The following is a 17,483-nucleotide window of genomic DNA, read 5'->3' on the forward strand; positions in this document are numbered from 1 at the left end:
TAGACTTGCATTGATCAAAGATCTCTTGGTTGTAAAAAGTCATCCACACTGTATAGGCTACAGTATGGTGTATTATGTCAGTGAAGTAGATCAGCAAACCCTTAAAGGACAAACAAAAGACAAATAGCCTATGGTTGGAAAAGAAATATTGTTCTTTTGAAACATACACAGGAAAAGACTTAAATGGAAATATCAATTATACTGTCCGTGTCAATAGTACTTTCAACAGGGCTCTGTATGTCCAAAATATGTTGTTTACCGGAAAAGGCGTTCAAACGCAAAATCAAATATTTTTGACCAAATCAGATCATGTGGAGCCCTTTAATCCTAATCCCTCTTTTATACTTGCAAACAAATTAACTAAACATTTGCATTAACCATAAATGTATTTGTGTACCTCACTGCATTATGCCATTCCAGTTCTTTCTTAGAACAGGGCACACACTCTGCCAGGGATTGGTTTAGAATTTCAAGTTATTTAATGTCCCATCCATCAGATTTTTAGTAAAAGCTAATAGCAACTGCAATTTAAAGTAAACATGAAAACTATTTTTGTTGCAATATTTCTGTTAAAAAAATAGTAGATAGAATAAGAAATGGATTAAAACTATTCTACAATTTTTGGCGTTTTAAAAATGTAACATTGTCTGTTTTACATTTCTATTTGTATTATATTTTCCTGCTGATGAATGATGAACCCTTACAGTCAATCAGAATCCACTCGAGCTCGAGCATTTAGTGCACCAGACAACGTAACGCTAATGTAGTTTTTTACAATGATTAAAACAGTGAGTAAAGGGGTAGATGACAATATTTATATTTTAAATGAACAATTCATTTTAAACTTTACCAGCTGTTTTACTTTTTGTCAGTTTTTATATCGAACAATGACTTTTATTTTGACATTGAAGACCAAACTCCGGAAGTTTTCTCTGGAAGTCCCCGCTAAATGCAGAGCGAGAGAGGGGTGCATGCAGATGTTCGATAAAAGGTTTATGAATTCTATTTATGAGCTTTGCTGTGGAGACATGACTGTACCGTTTGTGCCGCGATTGAAGTGACCAATTTTAGGTATATGACAACTTTTGTTTTTAGCTTGATTTGGTAACGTTAAACGTTTCCTGTTTATACGTTTGACTGTCAATGGTCCTTCCTAATGACAAATCCACAAAATTCACAGTGTTAATGATAATTACCTTCAGTTAACGCTAGAAATATTTAACAAGTTTAAACAGCATTATTTTAAAAAGTATTGTGTTTTACAGTCTCTCATTTTATTTATTGTTAAAAGGACCTATGTAGAATTTAGAAACAATTATTAATGGCGACACCCGTGGCGGTTAGGCGAACTGCAGCCAACTTACTCCAACCTATTCTATGTAACACACAAGAAGACTGAACGTGGTCCTATTCCCCGATTTATTATACATACTGCTGCTAAATTCTTTTCCGTTCCTCACTCACATGGCAACAGAGAATATATATTCTGTAAAGCTTTTTGTTTGTCTAATTTTATGTTTGTTTTTAACAAAATGGACTATGGGAAGTTGTCCAAATGTACAGTCTTGCATAAACTTAAGCTAAGTCAGAGACAGTTGCGTTCATTTGGTGTTCACACTCGGTGTTTAAAATCTACTGCAGTCGTTGGAAACAGCCTGTAAGTGTGTTCAGTTCAGTCTTAGAATGTTTTAGCTAGTCGTTAAGTGTGTTCCCGACTTTAGGGGTAAATAAAAGTTGGAAATACCTTTGCAGCAATGTAGCCTACTGTTAGGGATGCGCCGAAATTTCAGCCACCAAAAATTATCAGCCAAAAATGGCATTCCCGGATTTTGCCCGAAAATATGCTGCCCCACCCCTGGGCATATATGTCATATCCTTTACAGTTTCCTGCAAAAACGTACCGAGTCATTTACATAATAATCAGTCAACTCAACATTCTTTCATAGAAAATATAGCAAGTCGGGGAAGGTCTAGTTTTCCAAGGTTCATTAGAAGCTCTTCACACAGGTATTAATACATTAAAATTCTTATATATAGCCCCTTTAATTGTAGTAGTTAGTAACAAAAACGTAAGTCGCTAGGCTGTTGGATGAAGCTAGTAACAATGGTAAACTTTCTTTAAAATCTTGAGCATTTTTTGTGCTATTGTCTTTAAGTTTACTACTAAATTGACAATTTAGTTGTATAGTAATAATAAAATTCAGAGGCATATATATAAAAGCTCAGCAGACTGCAGTAATATGAATGCTTTATTCAACCAGTCCCACAGGTTCAAACTCTTCTGTGATTCAGCATGTCCTGCATGGAGAACATTGTTGTTTACATTCCCAAAGGAACATGTGTCAAAAACATCCCCGTGCAGTCCCTGTCCAGCTCCACGGCCAGGAAGATCCGTGTCGCTCTGTCTCCGCGTGAATCAGAGAAACAGATGCCGCAGACAGTGACGTGGATCTGTCCGGTTGAGCTGCGGGAAAAAGAAGTGGCTGTGGGCAAGGACAGCAGAGAAACACTTCCACTGGGCCAGAGGACGCTGCCGGTCGCCAAAATAACTCCAGGCCAGTTTTTGCTGCCTGTTGTGAGTTCCAGCATCACTGCCTTTAAGGTCCTAAGAACAATTTTAAAAACACATAAGCCCAAAATACTGTTTTCAGGGCCGGAGACTGAAGCGGCCTCAATTCCCAGCATCAGGGATTCGGTTCAGCGAAATGCCATCATCGTGTTTAACGGCCAGATCTTCCTGTCAGTGAGAAAGTCACACTACAGGCGAGTGAGACTGCAAAACTCTCCCTCAACACCTTCAGGTGTGTGTCCGGTTTCTCCCAGGCAACAGCAGCAGATAAAAACTCCACCTAGATGTCAGGGTCAACCGCTCCCGGACCCTTCACCCAGATCGCAACAGAACAAGGTGGGTCATTTCACAATTCATATTCAGTAATGTTGGACTGCACTTACATCGGATGAGACCAAAATTTGAACTGAATTGACTGAGTAACAACATCATTATGTCAGTGATACACTATTATCTTCCCTAGAGTTGCTTTACCGCTGAATTAAACTTGTTTTATAATTGATGAACTCAAACATTATTTAATTATTGAACCGATTTAAATCAACATCGAACTAAATTAAGCCGGATTGTCTTCCATAGAACTGCTTTACAGCTGAAATTTAATTTTTTTTTTTATGTTATTTTCACTTTTAATAATGTGAAGCTGCTTTGAAACAATTTATATTGTATTAAACTCTATAAATAAACAGGGAATAAAATTGTTAGATGCGATTTCTTTAATTGTTACAAATTAACTTTAAATTTCAAAAAATATTTTTTAAATAAAACCTATTTAGATTTAACTGTAAATGGTTAAACCAGTTCATTGATATCCATAAAATAAAATAATAATTGTTCATTGATACTCAAAGGAAAAAAAGTTTAAAAATATGACACTCCACTCCATAATCACTTAACCAGCTTCTTGCCGAAATATACTTGTTATAACCTCTTTCTCCGTTGTTATCACTCTTAAGATGATTTCAATTTCATGCTGCAAGGAAACTTGAAAGCAGTGTTATAAAATAAAATGATGAAATAATTCAAAGCAGAATATGCTTTTACTTTATAAATAGGGCTCTGCAAAAATTAATTCCGATTAATCGCATCCAAAATAAAAGTCTGTGTTTACACAATATATTTGTGTGTGCTGTATATAATTATTTTGTATATATAAATACCTATGCATGCATGTATATATTTAAGAATTATTTGCGTGTAAACTCTATATATATATAAAAATACATAATCTATAATATTATATAAATATAAATATTTTATATATGAATAACACATTTTCTTAAATATATACATGCATGTGTTTATATTTATATATACAAAATAATTATATACAGCACACACAAATATATTATGTAAACACAGACTTTTATTTTGGATGCGATTAATCGCAATTAATTTTTGCACAGCCCTAATTATAAAGGATCTCTAAAGGAAAAATATCAATATCAATTCAACATCCCTTTTACATTACGTAGCTATAATGGTTCAGAATTTTTTTTTTAAAGTCAAGTCTTTTATTTACTTTCTGATTTCTGTTGCATGTCTCTTTCCAATCCCAATCCACAGACTCAGGATGGTCAGGCTCCAGCTCCAGATCTTGACATTAACCTGCACATTCAAGTCTCTGAAGAAATGCCAGAGCAATGCTGTACGGGCAAAGAGTGTCAAAAGGTCAAATTTCAGTATTTTATTTTACTCTGTGTACTTGAAGATGTGCATGATGATCTTACACGATTAAAGGTGCTATAAATGGTTTTGAATGCAATGCAGAAAATTTTGTGAGGACTAAAATATGCCTGCCTGTCAATCACTTTACCTGGCTATTTGTTGGCACCCCCCTGGTAGCATTTCTTGTTTTTGAGCCAGAAAGACAGAGAAAATAGACGATTTTTAAAAGTTCTCTAGAATACGTGGTTACTTTTGAATGACTGCGAATGGAGAAAGACTCAGAATGGTGTAGTTATGGCATCTACCAGCAGGGGCTAACTAGACCATCCTAACCTTGATCCCTTGGTGACTGGCAAAATAACTGAAATCCCTTACAGTGCCTTTAAATCTTAAAAAACAACAACATTATTTTAAAAGGGATTAGGTCATTGGTGTTGTTTTGCATTTGAATTAACAGGAAACCTCCGAGTCCAGGTCAGCGATTAGCCCACCCAAACCTAAGGATCTGGAGTCCAGTCAGGAGCCCAATATCCTCCAGCAGTCCCAGATCATCCACGCATCAGCTAGCGTCTCCGAGCAGCCTGAAGCAGCTGGAGAAAGAGAGGCGCACAAGGATGACATTGAGCGTTTAGAGGCCGCATTGCTCCCCAGAGCTGAGAGCTGTCTTGCTTTTGACTTTGAACAGTTGGCCCAGGAGGAGAGAATCAGCAACCTACGAGCTCGGCTGAGGCAGAAGGAAGCCGCCCTCAGCATCTTTAACTCAAAGCTGACGGGTCAGATTTAGAGGATCACACTTTACTAAAGATGTCTGTTCAAGCGGTATTAAAATTCCTCGTACATAGTTTAATTTGAGCAGCAGAAGAGATGTCTCAAACTTTGGTTAAGTTCATCAATTTAAACATGGCATTGTCATATGTTTTTGTGCAATACATAAATATGCTCCTAAAATTAAAATGTCATTCGGTTCATTGGTTGAAATAAAAAAGGTTTTGTGTCAAACTAAGAATTGGCTATTAATGTACCCACACATCTGACTGGTGGTAACATAACGTTTTGTCTCTATTTTATCTTTAAGCGTGTACTCTGTGATTGACTGTGAATGCATTCCTTTGTTTTATCATTTCAGTTGAAGCCCACACACTCGAAAATCACTTAACCGGCTTCTTTCTGAGATATACTTGTGATAACTTATTTCTCTGTTGTCGTCACTCTTGAGATGGATTTCAATGTCATACTGCAGGGAATCTCTAAACCGGCGTTCTAAAAGATAATGGTGACAAATCAAAATTATATATGCACATAATGAAGGATCTCTAAGGGGACTATATCTGTCAGATAAGTCCATGCACCACATCCCTCTTACATTACTTAATAGCTATAAATGTTCAGATGGAAAGTCGTTTTTTATTTTCTGTTGTTTATCTTTAACAGATTTCTTTTGTAGTTTCATGCGTCCAGCAAAAGACAAGCTTTGCGATTATGTGTCATCTTTGTGTAGAAGGAAGGGTAGGATGTGTGCGGGTGTGTCCCGTTGGCCCGTCCCCTCCTGGTCCTCCTATAAGAGCACACCGGAGTAAGAACGTCAGTAGCTCTGTAGAGACCAAACATAAAAAAATAGACATGCCATCAGACGGACTTCCAGCCTGTCATACCAGACGCCTTCAGATTCTAAGAGGATTCATGCTGAAGGTAAGACTCTTCACACACTTACCTAGAAACACATTGCACAAGGATCAGGCTTTCAAATTAAAGACCATTTCACCTGTTGCATGTTATCTGGAGGTAGAATTTAGGGGGAAAAGACCCCATCATGCTGCTTTTTTTTTTGTTTCGAGGTGTTCAGAAAGACTCCACTGATGGTAAGAATCCATAAAAGCTGGTCAAAAAACAACTTTCCTCTTTTTTTGTGCTAAATGACTAGCTTGCATAGATGACTCAAATTACCTTTTGGTGACCAACAATTACTGCCTCCAATGCAGGTTTGCATGTTAGGGAGCTATTATGACGTTGCTTTGTCGTGTGGGTTGTAGGAAAATATAGATCTGTAATGCATGTCATCGTATCAAAAGGTCAAGTCGGTTAATACTTTTGCAAAGTCATTTTCTGAGTCAACAGTTGTTGTTGTTTTTTTTGTGTACACTTAAAAGTAAATTGGTATCAGTGGTTGCATGAATAACCTTTAACATCCATGGAATCACTGGACAAAAAGTTCTTTATAGTAGAAAAACATTCGATAGATTATTAAAATGTTGACTGAAAGGTTCTTTGGGGAACCCAAATTGGTTCTTCAACGCTTTTAATATATAGGTTCCAGAAGGTGGGGCTTCACAGCGATGCCATAGAAGAACCACTTTGGGTTCCCCAAAGAACCTTTCAGTGAACAGTTCTGGAAAGGACCATTTCCATGACTATTAAAGGTTCTTCATGGGCAGTTATAACTTTCAGGGCACTGCCAGTGTGACTTTGTACATGCTCTCAATTCAGTACGATTTGAAAAACAAAATGTATTCAGAACGTCATGCGTCACGACTTGTATTCATTGCTTTGACAAAAAGGAGTGCATCTCTCAGATAAGATGCAGCTGGCTTAGAGTTTGTTGTTTCTGTTGAAGCAGGTGCCCAGCTGGAGAAGTGTGTGCGTCCTCTACTCCCTGTACTGCGTCCTGATTCTGCCAGACGCTGGCGAAGCGGCCAAAGCACGCTGTGGACGGGAACTGGTCGCCGATCTGGAGTTTGTGTGTGGAGACCGTGGCTTTTACAGAGGTCAGAGTCACCTACAGTCTTCATCTTATATTTCTGATGTCCTGTATTTGGATACTGCAGAAACTAATGTTTTCAAAGAAGTGCGTGCTGCTGGTTGAACCGTTTGGTTCGGACACAGTGATATAGAAGTAACTTGCATGTCTCTAAATCTTTTATCTCACTCACAACACCCTATCATATTCATACCAATGAATATCAGTGTATTAAAAGTGGCCTTGCCCTGAAGATACAGACAGTGGTGTCAAGTCAAGCCCTTATCATTATGGTGTTGATGCAAATCACCCCAACAACCAATAGCAAACAGTAACTGTCTTCTGTTGTGGGTGGCCTGAAGTTATAGTTATTGATATAAAACACTCCATTAATGACAATACAATTTACCGCACCCACATGTACTCTTGATTTGCGTTTGTTGATATCAACATTTTTTATTTCTACTAACTGAGGCTCTTTCACCCTGTTCCATATCCAAGGCCACCTTGATAGGTTTCTCATTCTCATTCACTCCTTTTCTCAAAAAGAACATTATGACACGACTCGTATTTCAATAATTTCACAAAAATTGGTATTGTTTGTCAGCGTCTTTTCACTTTTCACTCCTAATTGTAAATGAAAGTTCAATGAAATATATAAGAATTGATTCGATATAGAAATTTTAAAATAAAAGTCTTTACTGTCATACTGTCAGGAAAATTATTCATTTCTTTCAAACGAAAAGTACTGACCCCAAGCACTTGATTGTTACAACAGTTACAACTAAATCTAAGAAACATGACTGGCTTTAAAACCTTTAAAATTTTCCTTTGTGTCTGTTGGTGGTTAGGCAAACCTGGAGCAGCTCGTAGCGGCGGTCCTCGCTCTCGTGGGAAAGGGATCGTCGAGCAGTGTTGCGTGCGGGGATGTGACCTCCAGCATTTGGAGTCGTACTGTGCCAAACCCAAGAGGGTGCGCCGTGACGTCCCTGCATCCCTGCAGCAGACTTTGGTGAGACTTCAACTCTATAGGCAGACATAGATCCTATTTAACTTCTTGAAAGTACATAGGCAGGTGTGCTAAAGCAGGATGGGAAAAAAACAAAACAAAAACAACTTTGCAGATAGTCTTCAGGAGCAGGGTTGAAGACCTCTTCTTCAAGCTTACAGAGGCCTACCTGAAGTTTATTTCCAACCTCCTTTAGCACACCTGCATGCATATTTTCAAGCGATCCTGAAGACCTTGAATGAAGTTGGAACTAAATATAACCGCATATTTAAAGTATATACAAATATACTCAGTGGTCACTCTTGCCCATTAAATTACAGTGTCATTTAAATTGTTCATGTTATCTGAAGCCCATCAGTAAAGTTCGATTGAGGGTAATCATCACGACTTGATCACAATATGATACCTTATAGTCATTTTTTAAATAATTATTCTGGACTGGAGTTTGATAACCAGTCCTCATTTATTTTGATTGTGTTTAAGAAAAGAGTTTAAAGGAGTAGTTCACTTTTGAAAACACTTTTGCTGATAATTTACTTTACAAAGTTAAAAGTTTTATAAGCTCAAATGGTCTCCTTGCTCTGTTCTGTGACCCACGTTCGTGACTCTCCTGTTCGAACTCATTCATCAAAATGAACAAATCTTTTTCCGAGTCATTTGGGTCATTGAAAGAACGAAACGAACAAATTGACTCGGAAAAAGATTCGTTCAGTTTGATGAACGAGTTCAAACACGAACGTGCATCGCAGTACAGAGCAAGGCGACCATTTGAGCTTATAAAACGTAAACTTTTTTAACATTTTTTAAATGAGCGATCGTTTCGCTTGATAAGACCCTTTTTCGTTGTCTGGTGTCGTTTAAAGCTCTTTGAACAGTTTGCAGTTTGTACTGTGCATTATATGGAGAAAAATGCTGAAATGTTTTCATCAAAAACCTTCATTTCTTTTCGACTGAAGAAAGAAAGACATGGACATCTTGGATGACATGAGGGTTGAGTAAATTATCACCAAAAGTTTTTTTGAAAAGTCAACTACTCCTTTAAGATATAATTTAAAAATGAACCTTTTGTGTTGTATGGAAGAAAGAAAGTCAAAGTGAAACCTTGCAACTTTGAAACCCATCAAATTCCATGAAAATTATACACAATTGCTTTTTGTTTGTTGCAGGAAGATCAGTTTTGGCTGTTGTTTCAGCGGCGATACCAGAAGTTTGCAGGGATAAATAGAGATGAGGACGCTGCGTCTCATAGACTCAGAGAGCAGATGCTCTACCGGTGGAACAACAGAGATTCAGTATTACTAAACAGCAACACACTCAACCGACCCCCTTCAACACACCAACATCCTGCCACTGAGAGAATGACATCAAGACCAACATTTATCCCCCACATCCGATAGTCATGGCTCTTTTTGGGATCTGCGTGGACTCTATGAATCATCTTCCTTTTCTAAGAAAGACTTTTCCGTCCTTGCAGAAGTATAAACTGAGGATTATTTAAGAGAACTAGACGGCAAGATGCCTTGAAAGTGAAGAGTGGTGTGTGTGTGTGTGTGTATCTGAACATGGCTTGTACTAGTTTCTCATTTGTCGAATATGACATGAACTGTATTTTTTCATTTTGTTTTCAGCTTCCCTCCTAGCATTGACTTCTGGTTTTGGGTAAATGTGTTCAAAGCAAGTTGAGGCAAGTTGAAAGAGTATGTATGCCACTCTTATAGACTTGAAAGACCCAATATGGGAACACCGATGACTCAAGTCATTTTGAATGTAAATGTGATGTGTTTTTATGAAAGATTACTGATATCAGTGAATATATTTTCTTAAATGTTTTTTTATGTTTTATTTATGGTCTGTATATTACTGTATTATTAGGGTTTTCTAATACTTGTGAAATATCCAAATGAAAGCAGATTTGGAAAGAAACTTTAATTTAAAAAAATTGTGAGAACAACATGCTTTTCATTTTATGGCAATATTTTATAATGGCCATCATTTCCCAACATACTCAAATCAGCTTCAGTTTAATCATTTAAAACCTCATTTATAAAACGTGTGTACGCACAGATTTGATCTTAAAGAGTGCACATGCTAAAATCCACACCAACGTTCATATTCATAAAAACAGTGTTTGATGTACTGTAAAAAACATAGACTGGTGATTTATGTTAATGACTTTGTTGATGATGTTAATTAGGCAGCGTTTACAAGGTGGAGAACTGAAAACACTTTTTTGCAATTTATACATTTCACTTCTGGATTATTAGATATCATCCCAATGACCTCTAAGGAAAGAACATTATGGTGAATAAAAAATATCATCTCAGCCTTGGTGTGTTATCACTCTCTAAACATCAAATACGTTTCTTTTTGGTAGGCATTGGTGCAGTTTGGTGTTATGACTTGGATGTTCTTCACAAAGGTCTTTAGTAAGAGTGCAGTCAGCAAAGCATTTTTGACATTGCAGGAGAGCAGCACACAGCAACAATAAGAGAGTTAAACAAGCAAGAGGAACAAGGACAGGGCAAAAAAAAAAAAAGATGTTTTGTGTTGTTAAGGCTCTATAACGGCATAAATGTTACGTGGGATCTCAATATCTCAGCTCTGGAAGGGTCTAGAGCCTCCATTTTTGCACTAAGGTCTGTAAACCCTGTCATTTTTTTTTTTGGTGTGAAAAAAATAAGTTTCTCCAATCTTCTTGAAACTCTGGATTCTGATAGAGGGCCATGGGACTTAGACTTGAGTGCAAAAATGGAGGCTCTAGACCCTTCCAGAGCAAAAATTGGGTAACACTGGGGTAAAAAAAAAAAAAAAACGACAGGGGTAACACTGTCGTTTTTTTTTTTTTGGGTCAAAGTTTTGAGTTTCTCTGATCTTCTTGAAACTCTGGATTCTGATAGAGGGCCATGGGACTTAGACTTGAGAGCAAAAATGGAGGCTCTAGACCCTTCCAGAGCCGAGATATTGAGATCAAACGTAGCATTTATGCCATTATAAATATATCAATATCTCATCTCTGGAAGGGTCCAGAGCCAACATTTTTTCACTCAGGTCTAAGTCAGGCAGTGTTATCCCTGTCGTTTTTTTTTTTTCGGGTCGAATTTTTGAGTTTCGATATCTCAGCTCTGGAAGGGTCTAGAGCCTCCATTTTTTCACTCAGGTCAATGTCTCGCGGCCCTCTATCATAATCCAGAGTTTTGAGAAGATTGGAGAAACTTGATTTTTCGCCCGAAAACTGAAAAAAACGTAAGGGGTAACACTGTCGTTTTTTTTTCGGGTCGAAATTTTGAGTTTCGATATCTCAGCTCTGGAAGGGTCTAGAGCCTCCATTTTTGCGCTCAGGTCAAAGTCTCGCGGCCCTCTATCATAATCCAGAGTTTTGAGAAGATTGGAGAAACTTGATTTTTCGCCCGAAAACTGAAAAAAACGTAAGGGGTAACACTGTCGTTTTTTTTTCGGGTCGAAATTTTGAGTTTCGATATCTCAGCTCTGGAAGGGTCTAGAGCCTCCGTTTTTGCGCTCAGGTCAAAGTCTCGCGGCCCTCTATCATAATCCAGAGTTTTGAGAAGATTGGAGAAACTTGATTTTTCGCCCGAAAACTGAAAAAAACGTAAGGGGTAACACTGTCGTTTTTTTTTCGGGTCGAAATTTTGAGTTTCGATATCTCAGCTCTGGAAGGGTCTAGAGCCTCCGTTTTTGCGCTCAGGTCAAAGTCTCGCGGCCCTCTATCATAATCCAGAGTTTTGAGAAGATTATAGAAACTTGATTTTTCGCCCGAAAACTGAAAAAAACGTAAGGGGTAACACTGTCGTTTTTTTTTCGGGTCGAAATTTTGAGTTTCGATATCTCAGCTCTGGAAGGGTCTAGAGCCTCCATTTTTGCGCTCAGGTCAAAGTCTCGCGGCCCTCTATCATAATCCAGAGTTTTGAGAAGATTGGAGAAACTTGATTTTTCGCCCGAAAACTGAAAAAAACGTAAGGGGTAACACTGTCGTTTTTTTTTGGGGTCGAAATTTTGAGTTTCGATATCTCAGCTCTGGAAGGGTCTAGAGCCTCCGTTTTTGCGCTCAGGTCAAAGTCTCGCGGTCCTCTATCATAATCCAGAGTTTTGAGAAGATTGGAGAAACTTGATTTTTCGCCCGAAAACTGAAAAAAACGTAAGGGGTAACACTGTCGTTTTTTTTTCGGGTCGAAATTTTGAGTTTCGATATCTCAGCTCTGAAAGGGTCTAGAGCCTCCGTTTTTGCGCTCAGGTCAAAGTCTCGCGGCCCTCTATCATAATCCAGAGTTTTGAGAAGATTGGAGAAACTTGATTTTTCGCCCGAAAACTGAAAAAAACGTAAGGGGTAACACTGTCGTTTTTTTTTTCGGGTCGAAATTTTGAGTTTCGATATCTCAGCTCTGGAAGGGTCTAGAGCCTCCATTTTTGCGCTCAGGTCAAAGTCTCGCGGCCCTCTATAATAATCCAGAGTTTTGAGAAGATTGGAGAAACTTGATTTTTCGCCCGAAAACTGAAAAAAACGTAAGGGGTAACACTGTCGTTTTTTTTTCGGGTCGAAATTTTGAGTTTCGATATCTCAGCTCTGGAAGGGTCTAGAGCCTCCGTTTTTGCGCTCAGATCAAAGTCTCGCGGCCCTCTATCATAATCCAGAGTTTTGAGAAGATTGGAGAAACTTGATTTTTCGCCCGAAAACTGAAAAAAACGTAAGGGGTAACACTGTCGTTTTTTTTTCGGGTCGAAATTTTGAGTTTCGATATCTCAGCTCTGGAAGGGTCTAGAGCCTCCGTTTTTGCGCTCAGGTCAAAGTCTCGCGGCCCTCTATCATAATCCAGAGTTTTGAGAAGATTGGAGAAACTTGATTTTTCGCCCGAAAACTGAAAAAAACGTAAGGGGTAACACTGTCGTTTTTTTTTCGGGTCGAAATTTTGAGTTTCGATATCTCAGCTCTGGAAGGGTCTAGAGCCTCCGTTTTTGCGCTCAGGTCAAAGTCTCGCGGTCCTCTATCATAATCCAGAGTTTTGAGAAGATTGGAGAAACTTGATTTTTCGCCCGAAAACTAAAAAAAACGTAAGGGGTAACACTGTCGTTTTTTTTTCGGGTCGAAATTTTGAGTTTCGATATCTCAGCTCTGGAAGGGTCTAGAGCCTCCATTTTTGCGCTCAGGTCAAAGTCTCGCGGCCCTCTATCATAATCCAGAGTTTTGAGAAGATTGGAGAAACTTGATTTTTCGCCCGAAAACTGAAAAAAACGTAAGGGGTAACACTGTCGTTTTTTTTCGGGTCGAAATTTTGAGTTTCGATATCTCAGCTCTGGAAGGGTCTAGAGCCTCCGTTTTTGCGCTCAGGTCAAAGTCTCGCGGCCCTCTATCATAATCCAGAGTTTTGAGAAGATTGGAGAAACTTGATTTTTCGCCCGAAAACTGAAAAAAACGTAAGGGGTAACACTGTCGTTTTTTTTTCGGGTCGAAATTTTGAGTTTCGATATCTCAGCTCTGGAAGGGTCTAGAGCCTCCGTTTTTGCGCTCAGGTCAAAGTCTCGCGGCCCTCTATCATAATCCAGAGTTTTGAGAAGATTGGAGAAACTTGATTTTTCGCCCGAAAACTGAAAAAAACGTAAGGGGTAACACTGTCGTTTTTTTTTCGGGTCGAAATTTTGAGTTTCGATATCTCAGCTCTGGAAGGGTCTAGAGCCTCCATTTTTGCGCTCAGGTCAAAGTCTCGCGGCCCTCTATCATAATCCAGAGTTTTGAGAAGATTGGAGAAACTTGATTTTTCGCCCGAAAACTGAAAAAAACGTAAGGGGTAACACTGTCGTTTTTTTTTCGGGTCGAAATTTTGAGTTTCGATATCTCAGCTCTGGAAGGGTCTAGAGCCTCCGTTTTTGCGCTCAGGTCAAAGTCTCGCGGTCCTCTATCATAATCCAGAGTTTTGAGAAGATTGGAGAAACTTGATTTTTCGCCCGAAAACTGAAAAAAACGTAAGGGGTAACACTGTCGTTTTTTTTTCGGGTCGAAATTTTGAGTTTCGATATCTCAGCTCTGGAAGGGTCTAGAGCCTCCGTTTTTGCGCTCAGGTCAAAGTCTCGCGGCCCTCTATCATAATCCAGAGTTTTGAGAAGATTGGAGAAACTTGATTTTTCGCCCGAAAACTGAAAAAAACCTAAGGGGTAACACTGTCGTTTTTTTTTCGGGTCGAAATTTTGAGTTTCGATATCTCAGCTCTGGAAGGGTCTAGAGCCTCCGTTTTTGCGCTCAGGTCAAAGTCTCGCGGCCCTCTATCATAATCCAGAGTTTTGAGAAGATTGGAGAAACTTGATTTTTCGCCCGAAAACTGAAAAAAACGTAAGGGGTAACACTGTCGTTTTTTTTTTCGGGTCGAAATTTTGAGTTTCGATATCTCAGCTCTGGAAGGGTCTAGAGCCTCCATTTTTGCGCTCAGGTCAAAGTCTCGCAGCCCTCTATCATAATCCAGAGTTTTGAGAAGATTGGAGAAACTTGATTTTTCGCCCGAAAACTGAAAAAAACGTAAGGGGTAACACTGTCGTTTTTTTTTCGGGTCGAAATTTTGAGTTTCGATATCTCAGCTCTGGAAGGGTCTAGAGCCTCCATTTTTGCGCTCAGGTCAAAGTCTCGCGGCCCTCTATCATAATCCAGAGTTTTGAGAAGATTGGAGAAACTTGATTATTCGCCCGAAAACTGAAAAAAACGTAAGGGGTAACACTGTCGTTTTGTTTTTCGGGTCGAAATTTTGAGTTTCGATATCTCAGCTCTGGAAGGGTCTAGAGCCTCCATTTTTGCGCTCAGGTCAAAGTCTCGCGGCCCTCTATCATAATCCAGAGTTTTGAGAAGATTGGAGAAACTTGATTTTTCGCCCGAAAACTGAAAAAAACGTAAGGGGTAACACTGTCGTTTTTTTTTCGGGTCGAAATTTTGAGTTTCGATATCTCAGCTCTGGAAGGGTCTAGAGCCTCCATTTTTGCGCTCAGGTCAAAGTCTCGCGGCCCTCTATCATAATCCAGAGTTTTGAGAAGATTGGAGAAACTTGATTATTCGCCCGAAAACTGAAAAAAACGTAAGGGGTAACACTGTCGTTTTGTTTTTCGGGTCGAAATTTTGAGTTTCGATATCTCAGCTCTGGAAGGGTCTAGAGCCTCCATTTTTGCGCTCAGGTCAAAGTCTCGCGGCCCTCTATCATAATCCAGAGTTTTGAGAAGATTGGAGAAACTTGATTTTTCGCCCGAAAACTGAAAAAAACGTAAGGGGTAACACTGTCGTTTTTTTTTCGGGTCGAAATTTTGAGTTTCGATATCTCAGCTCTGGAAGGGTCTAGAGCCTCCATTTTTGCGCTCAGGTCAAAGTCTCGCGGCCCTCTATCATAATCCAGAGTTTTGAGAAGATTGGAGAAACTTGATTTTTCGCCCGAAAACTGAAAAAAACGTAAGGGGTAACACTGTCGTTTTTTTTTCGGGTCGAAATTTTGAGTTTCGATATCTCAGCTCTGGAAGGGTCTAGAGCCTCCATTTTTGCGCTCAGGTCAAAGTCTCGCGGCCCTCTATCATAATCCAGAGTTTTGAGAAGATTGGAGGAAATTGATTTTTCACCCGAAAACTGAAAAAAACGTAAGGGGTAACACTGTCGTTTTTTTTTCGGGTCGAAATTTTGAGTTTCGATATCTCAGCTCTGGAAGGGTCTAGAGCCTCCATTTTTGCGCTCAGGTCAAAGTCTCGCGGCCCTCTATCATAATCCAGAGTTTTGAGAAGATTGGAGAAACTTGATTTTTCGCCCGAAAACTGAAAAAAACGTAAGGGGTAACACTGTCGTTTTTTTTTCGGGTCGAAATTTTGAGTTTCGATATCTCAGCTCTGGAAGGGTCTAGAGCCTCCATTTTTGCGCTCAGGTCAAAGTCTCGCGGCCCTCTATCATAATCCAGAGTTTTGAGAAGATTGGAGAAACTTGATTTTTCGCCCGAAAACTGAAAAAAACGTAAGGGGTAACACTGTCGTTTTTTTTTTCGGGTCGAAATTTTGAGTTTCGATATCTCAGCTCTGGAAGGGTCTAGAGCCTCCATTTTTGCGCTCAGGTCAAAGTCTCGCGGCCCTCTATAATAATCCAGAGTTTTGAGAAGATTGGAGAAACTTGATTTTTCGCCCGAAAACTGAAAAAAACGTAAGGGGTAACACTGTCGTTTTTTTTTCGGGTCGAAATTTTGAGTTTCGATATCTCAGCTCTGGAAGGGTCTAGAGCCTCCGTTTTTGCGTTCAGATCAAAGTCTCGCGGCCCTCTATCATAATCCAGAGTTTTGAGAAGATTGGAGGAACTTGATTTTTCGCCCGAAAACTGAAAAAAACGTAAGGGGTAACACTGTCGTTTTTTTTTCGGGTCGAAATTTTGAGTTTCGATATCTCAGCTCTGGAAGGGTCTAGAGCCCTTTGTCTTTGCGCTCAGGTCAAAGTCTCGCGGCCCTCTATCATAATCCAGAGTTTTGAGAAGATTGGAGAAACTAGATTTTTTTTGCCCGAAAACTGAAAAAAATGTATGGGGTAACACTGTCGTTTTTTTTTGGGGTCGAAATTTTGAGTTTCGATATCTCAGCTCTGGAAGGGTCTAGAGCCTCCGTTTTTGCGCTCAGGTCAAAGTCTCGCGGTCCTCTATCATAATCCAGAGTTTTGAGAAGATTGGAGAAACTTGATTTTTCGCCCGAAAACTAAAAAAAACGTAAGGGGTAAGTAACACTGTCGTTTTTTTTTCGGGTCGAAATTTTGAGTTTCGATATCTCAGCTCTGGAAGGGTCTAGAGCCTCCATTTTTGCGCTCAGGTCAAAGTCTCGCGGCCCTCTATCATAATCCAGAGTTTTGAGAAGATTGGAGAAACTTGATTTTTCGCCCGAAAACTGAAAAAAACGTAAGGGGTAACACTGTCGTTTTTTTTTCGGGTCGAAATTTTGAGTTTCGATATCTCAGCTCTGGAAGGGTCTAGAGCCTCCATTTTTGCGCTCAGGTCAAAGTCTCGCGGCCCTCTATCATAATCCAGAGTTTTGAGAAGATTGGAGGAAATTGATTTTTCACCCGAAAACTGAAAAAAACGTAAGGGGTAACACTGTCGTTTTTTTTTCGGGTCGAAATTTTGAGTTTCGATATCTCAGCTCTGGAAGGGTCTAGAGCCTCCATTTTTGCGCTCAGGTCAAAGTCTCGCGGCCCTCTATCATAATCCAGAGTTTTGAGAAGATTGGAGAAACTTGATTTTTCGCCCGAAAACTGAAAAAAACGTAAGGGGTAACACTGTCGTTTTTTTTTCGGGTCGAAATTTTGAGTTTCGATATCTCAGCTCTGGAAGGGTCTAGAGCCTCCATTTTTGCGCTCAGGTCAAAGTCTCGCGGCCCTCTATCATAATCCAGAGTTTTGAGAAGATTGGAGAAACTTGATTTTTCGCCCGAAAACTGAAAAAAACGTAAGGGGTAACACTGTCGTTTTTTTTTTCGGGTCGAAATTTTGAGTTTCGATATCTCAGC

General features: G+C 39.3%; 2 protein-coding genes across 6 annotated transcripts; both read left to right on the forward strand.

Annotated features, from left to right (window-relative positions):
- Nucleotides 1-654: 654 nt before the first annotated feature.
- Nucleotides 655-5,111, forward strand: LOC120474041 (uncharacterized). Of its 4 annotated transcripts, none has more exons than XM_039664199.2 (4): nt 655-991; nt 2,262-2,905; nt 4,136-4,240; nt 4,695-5,111. In XM_039664199.2, exons 2-4 carry the CDS (start codon nt 2,294-2,296, stop codon nt 5,019-5,021), a joined length of 1,044 nt encoding a protein of 347 aa, XP_039520133.1. In that variant the 5' UTR covers nt 655-991; nt 2,262-2,293; the 3' UTR covers nt 5,022-5,111. The 4 variants fall into 4 exon arrangements, with proteins under 4 accessions (XP_039520133.1, XP_039520124.1, XP_088975922.1 ...); XM_039664190.2 differs by having other exon boundaries at nt 656-1,071; XM_089119796.1 differs by having other exon boundaries at nt 660-1,071; nt 2,334-2,905.
- A 274-nt stretch (nt 5,112-5,385) lies between these two features.
- On the forward strand, nt 5,386-10,288 carry igf3 (insulin-like growth factor 3). 2 transcript variants are annotated; one of them, XM_039664210.2, is made up of 4 exons: nt 5,386-5,926; nt 6,849-6,999; nt 7,823-7,983; nt 9,147-10,288. In XM_039664210.2, the coding sequence occupies exons 1-4, from the start codon at nt 5,717-5,719 to the stop codon at nt 9,375-9,377; spliced, it is 753 nt and encodes a 250-aa protein (XP_039520144.2). In that variant the 5' UTR covers nt 5,386-5,716; the 3' UTR covers nt 9,378-10,288. The 2 variants fall into 2 exon arrangements, with proteins under 2 accessions (XP_039520144.2, XP_039520153.2); XM_039664219.2 differs by having other exon boundaries at nt 6,852-6,999.
- Nucleotides 10,289-17,483: the final 7,195 nt, after the last annotated feature.

Source organism: Pimephales promelas, chromosome 14, assembly GCF_988280905.1.
Source record: "Pimephales promelas chromosome 14, fPimPro1.hap1.1, whole genome shotgun sequence".
NCBI lineage: Eukaryota > Metazoa > Chordata > Actinopteri > Cypriniformes > Leuciscidae > Pimephales > Pimephales promelas.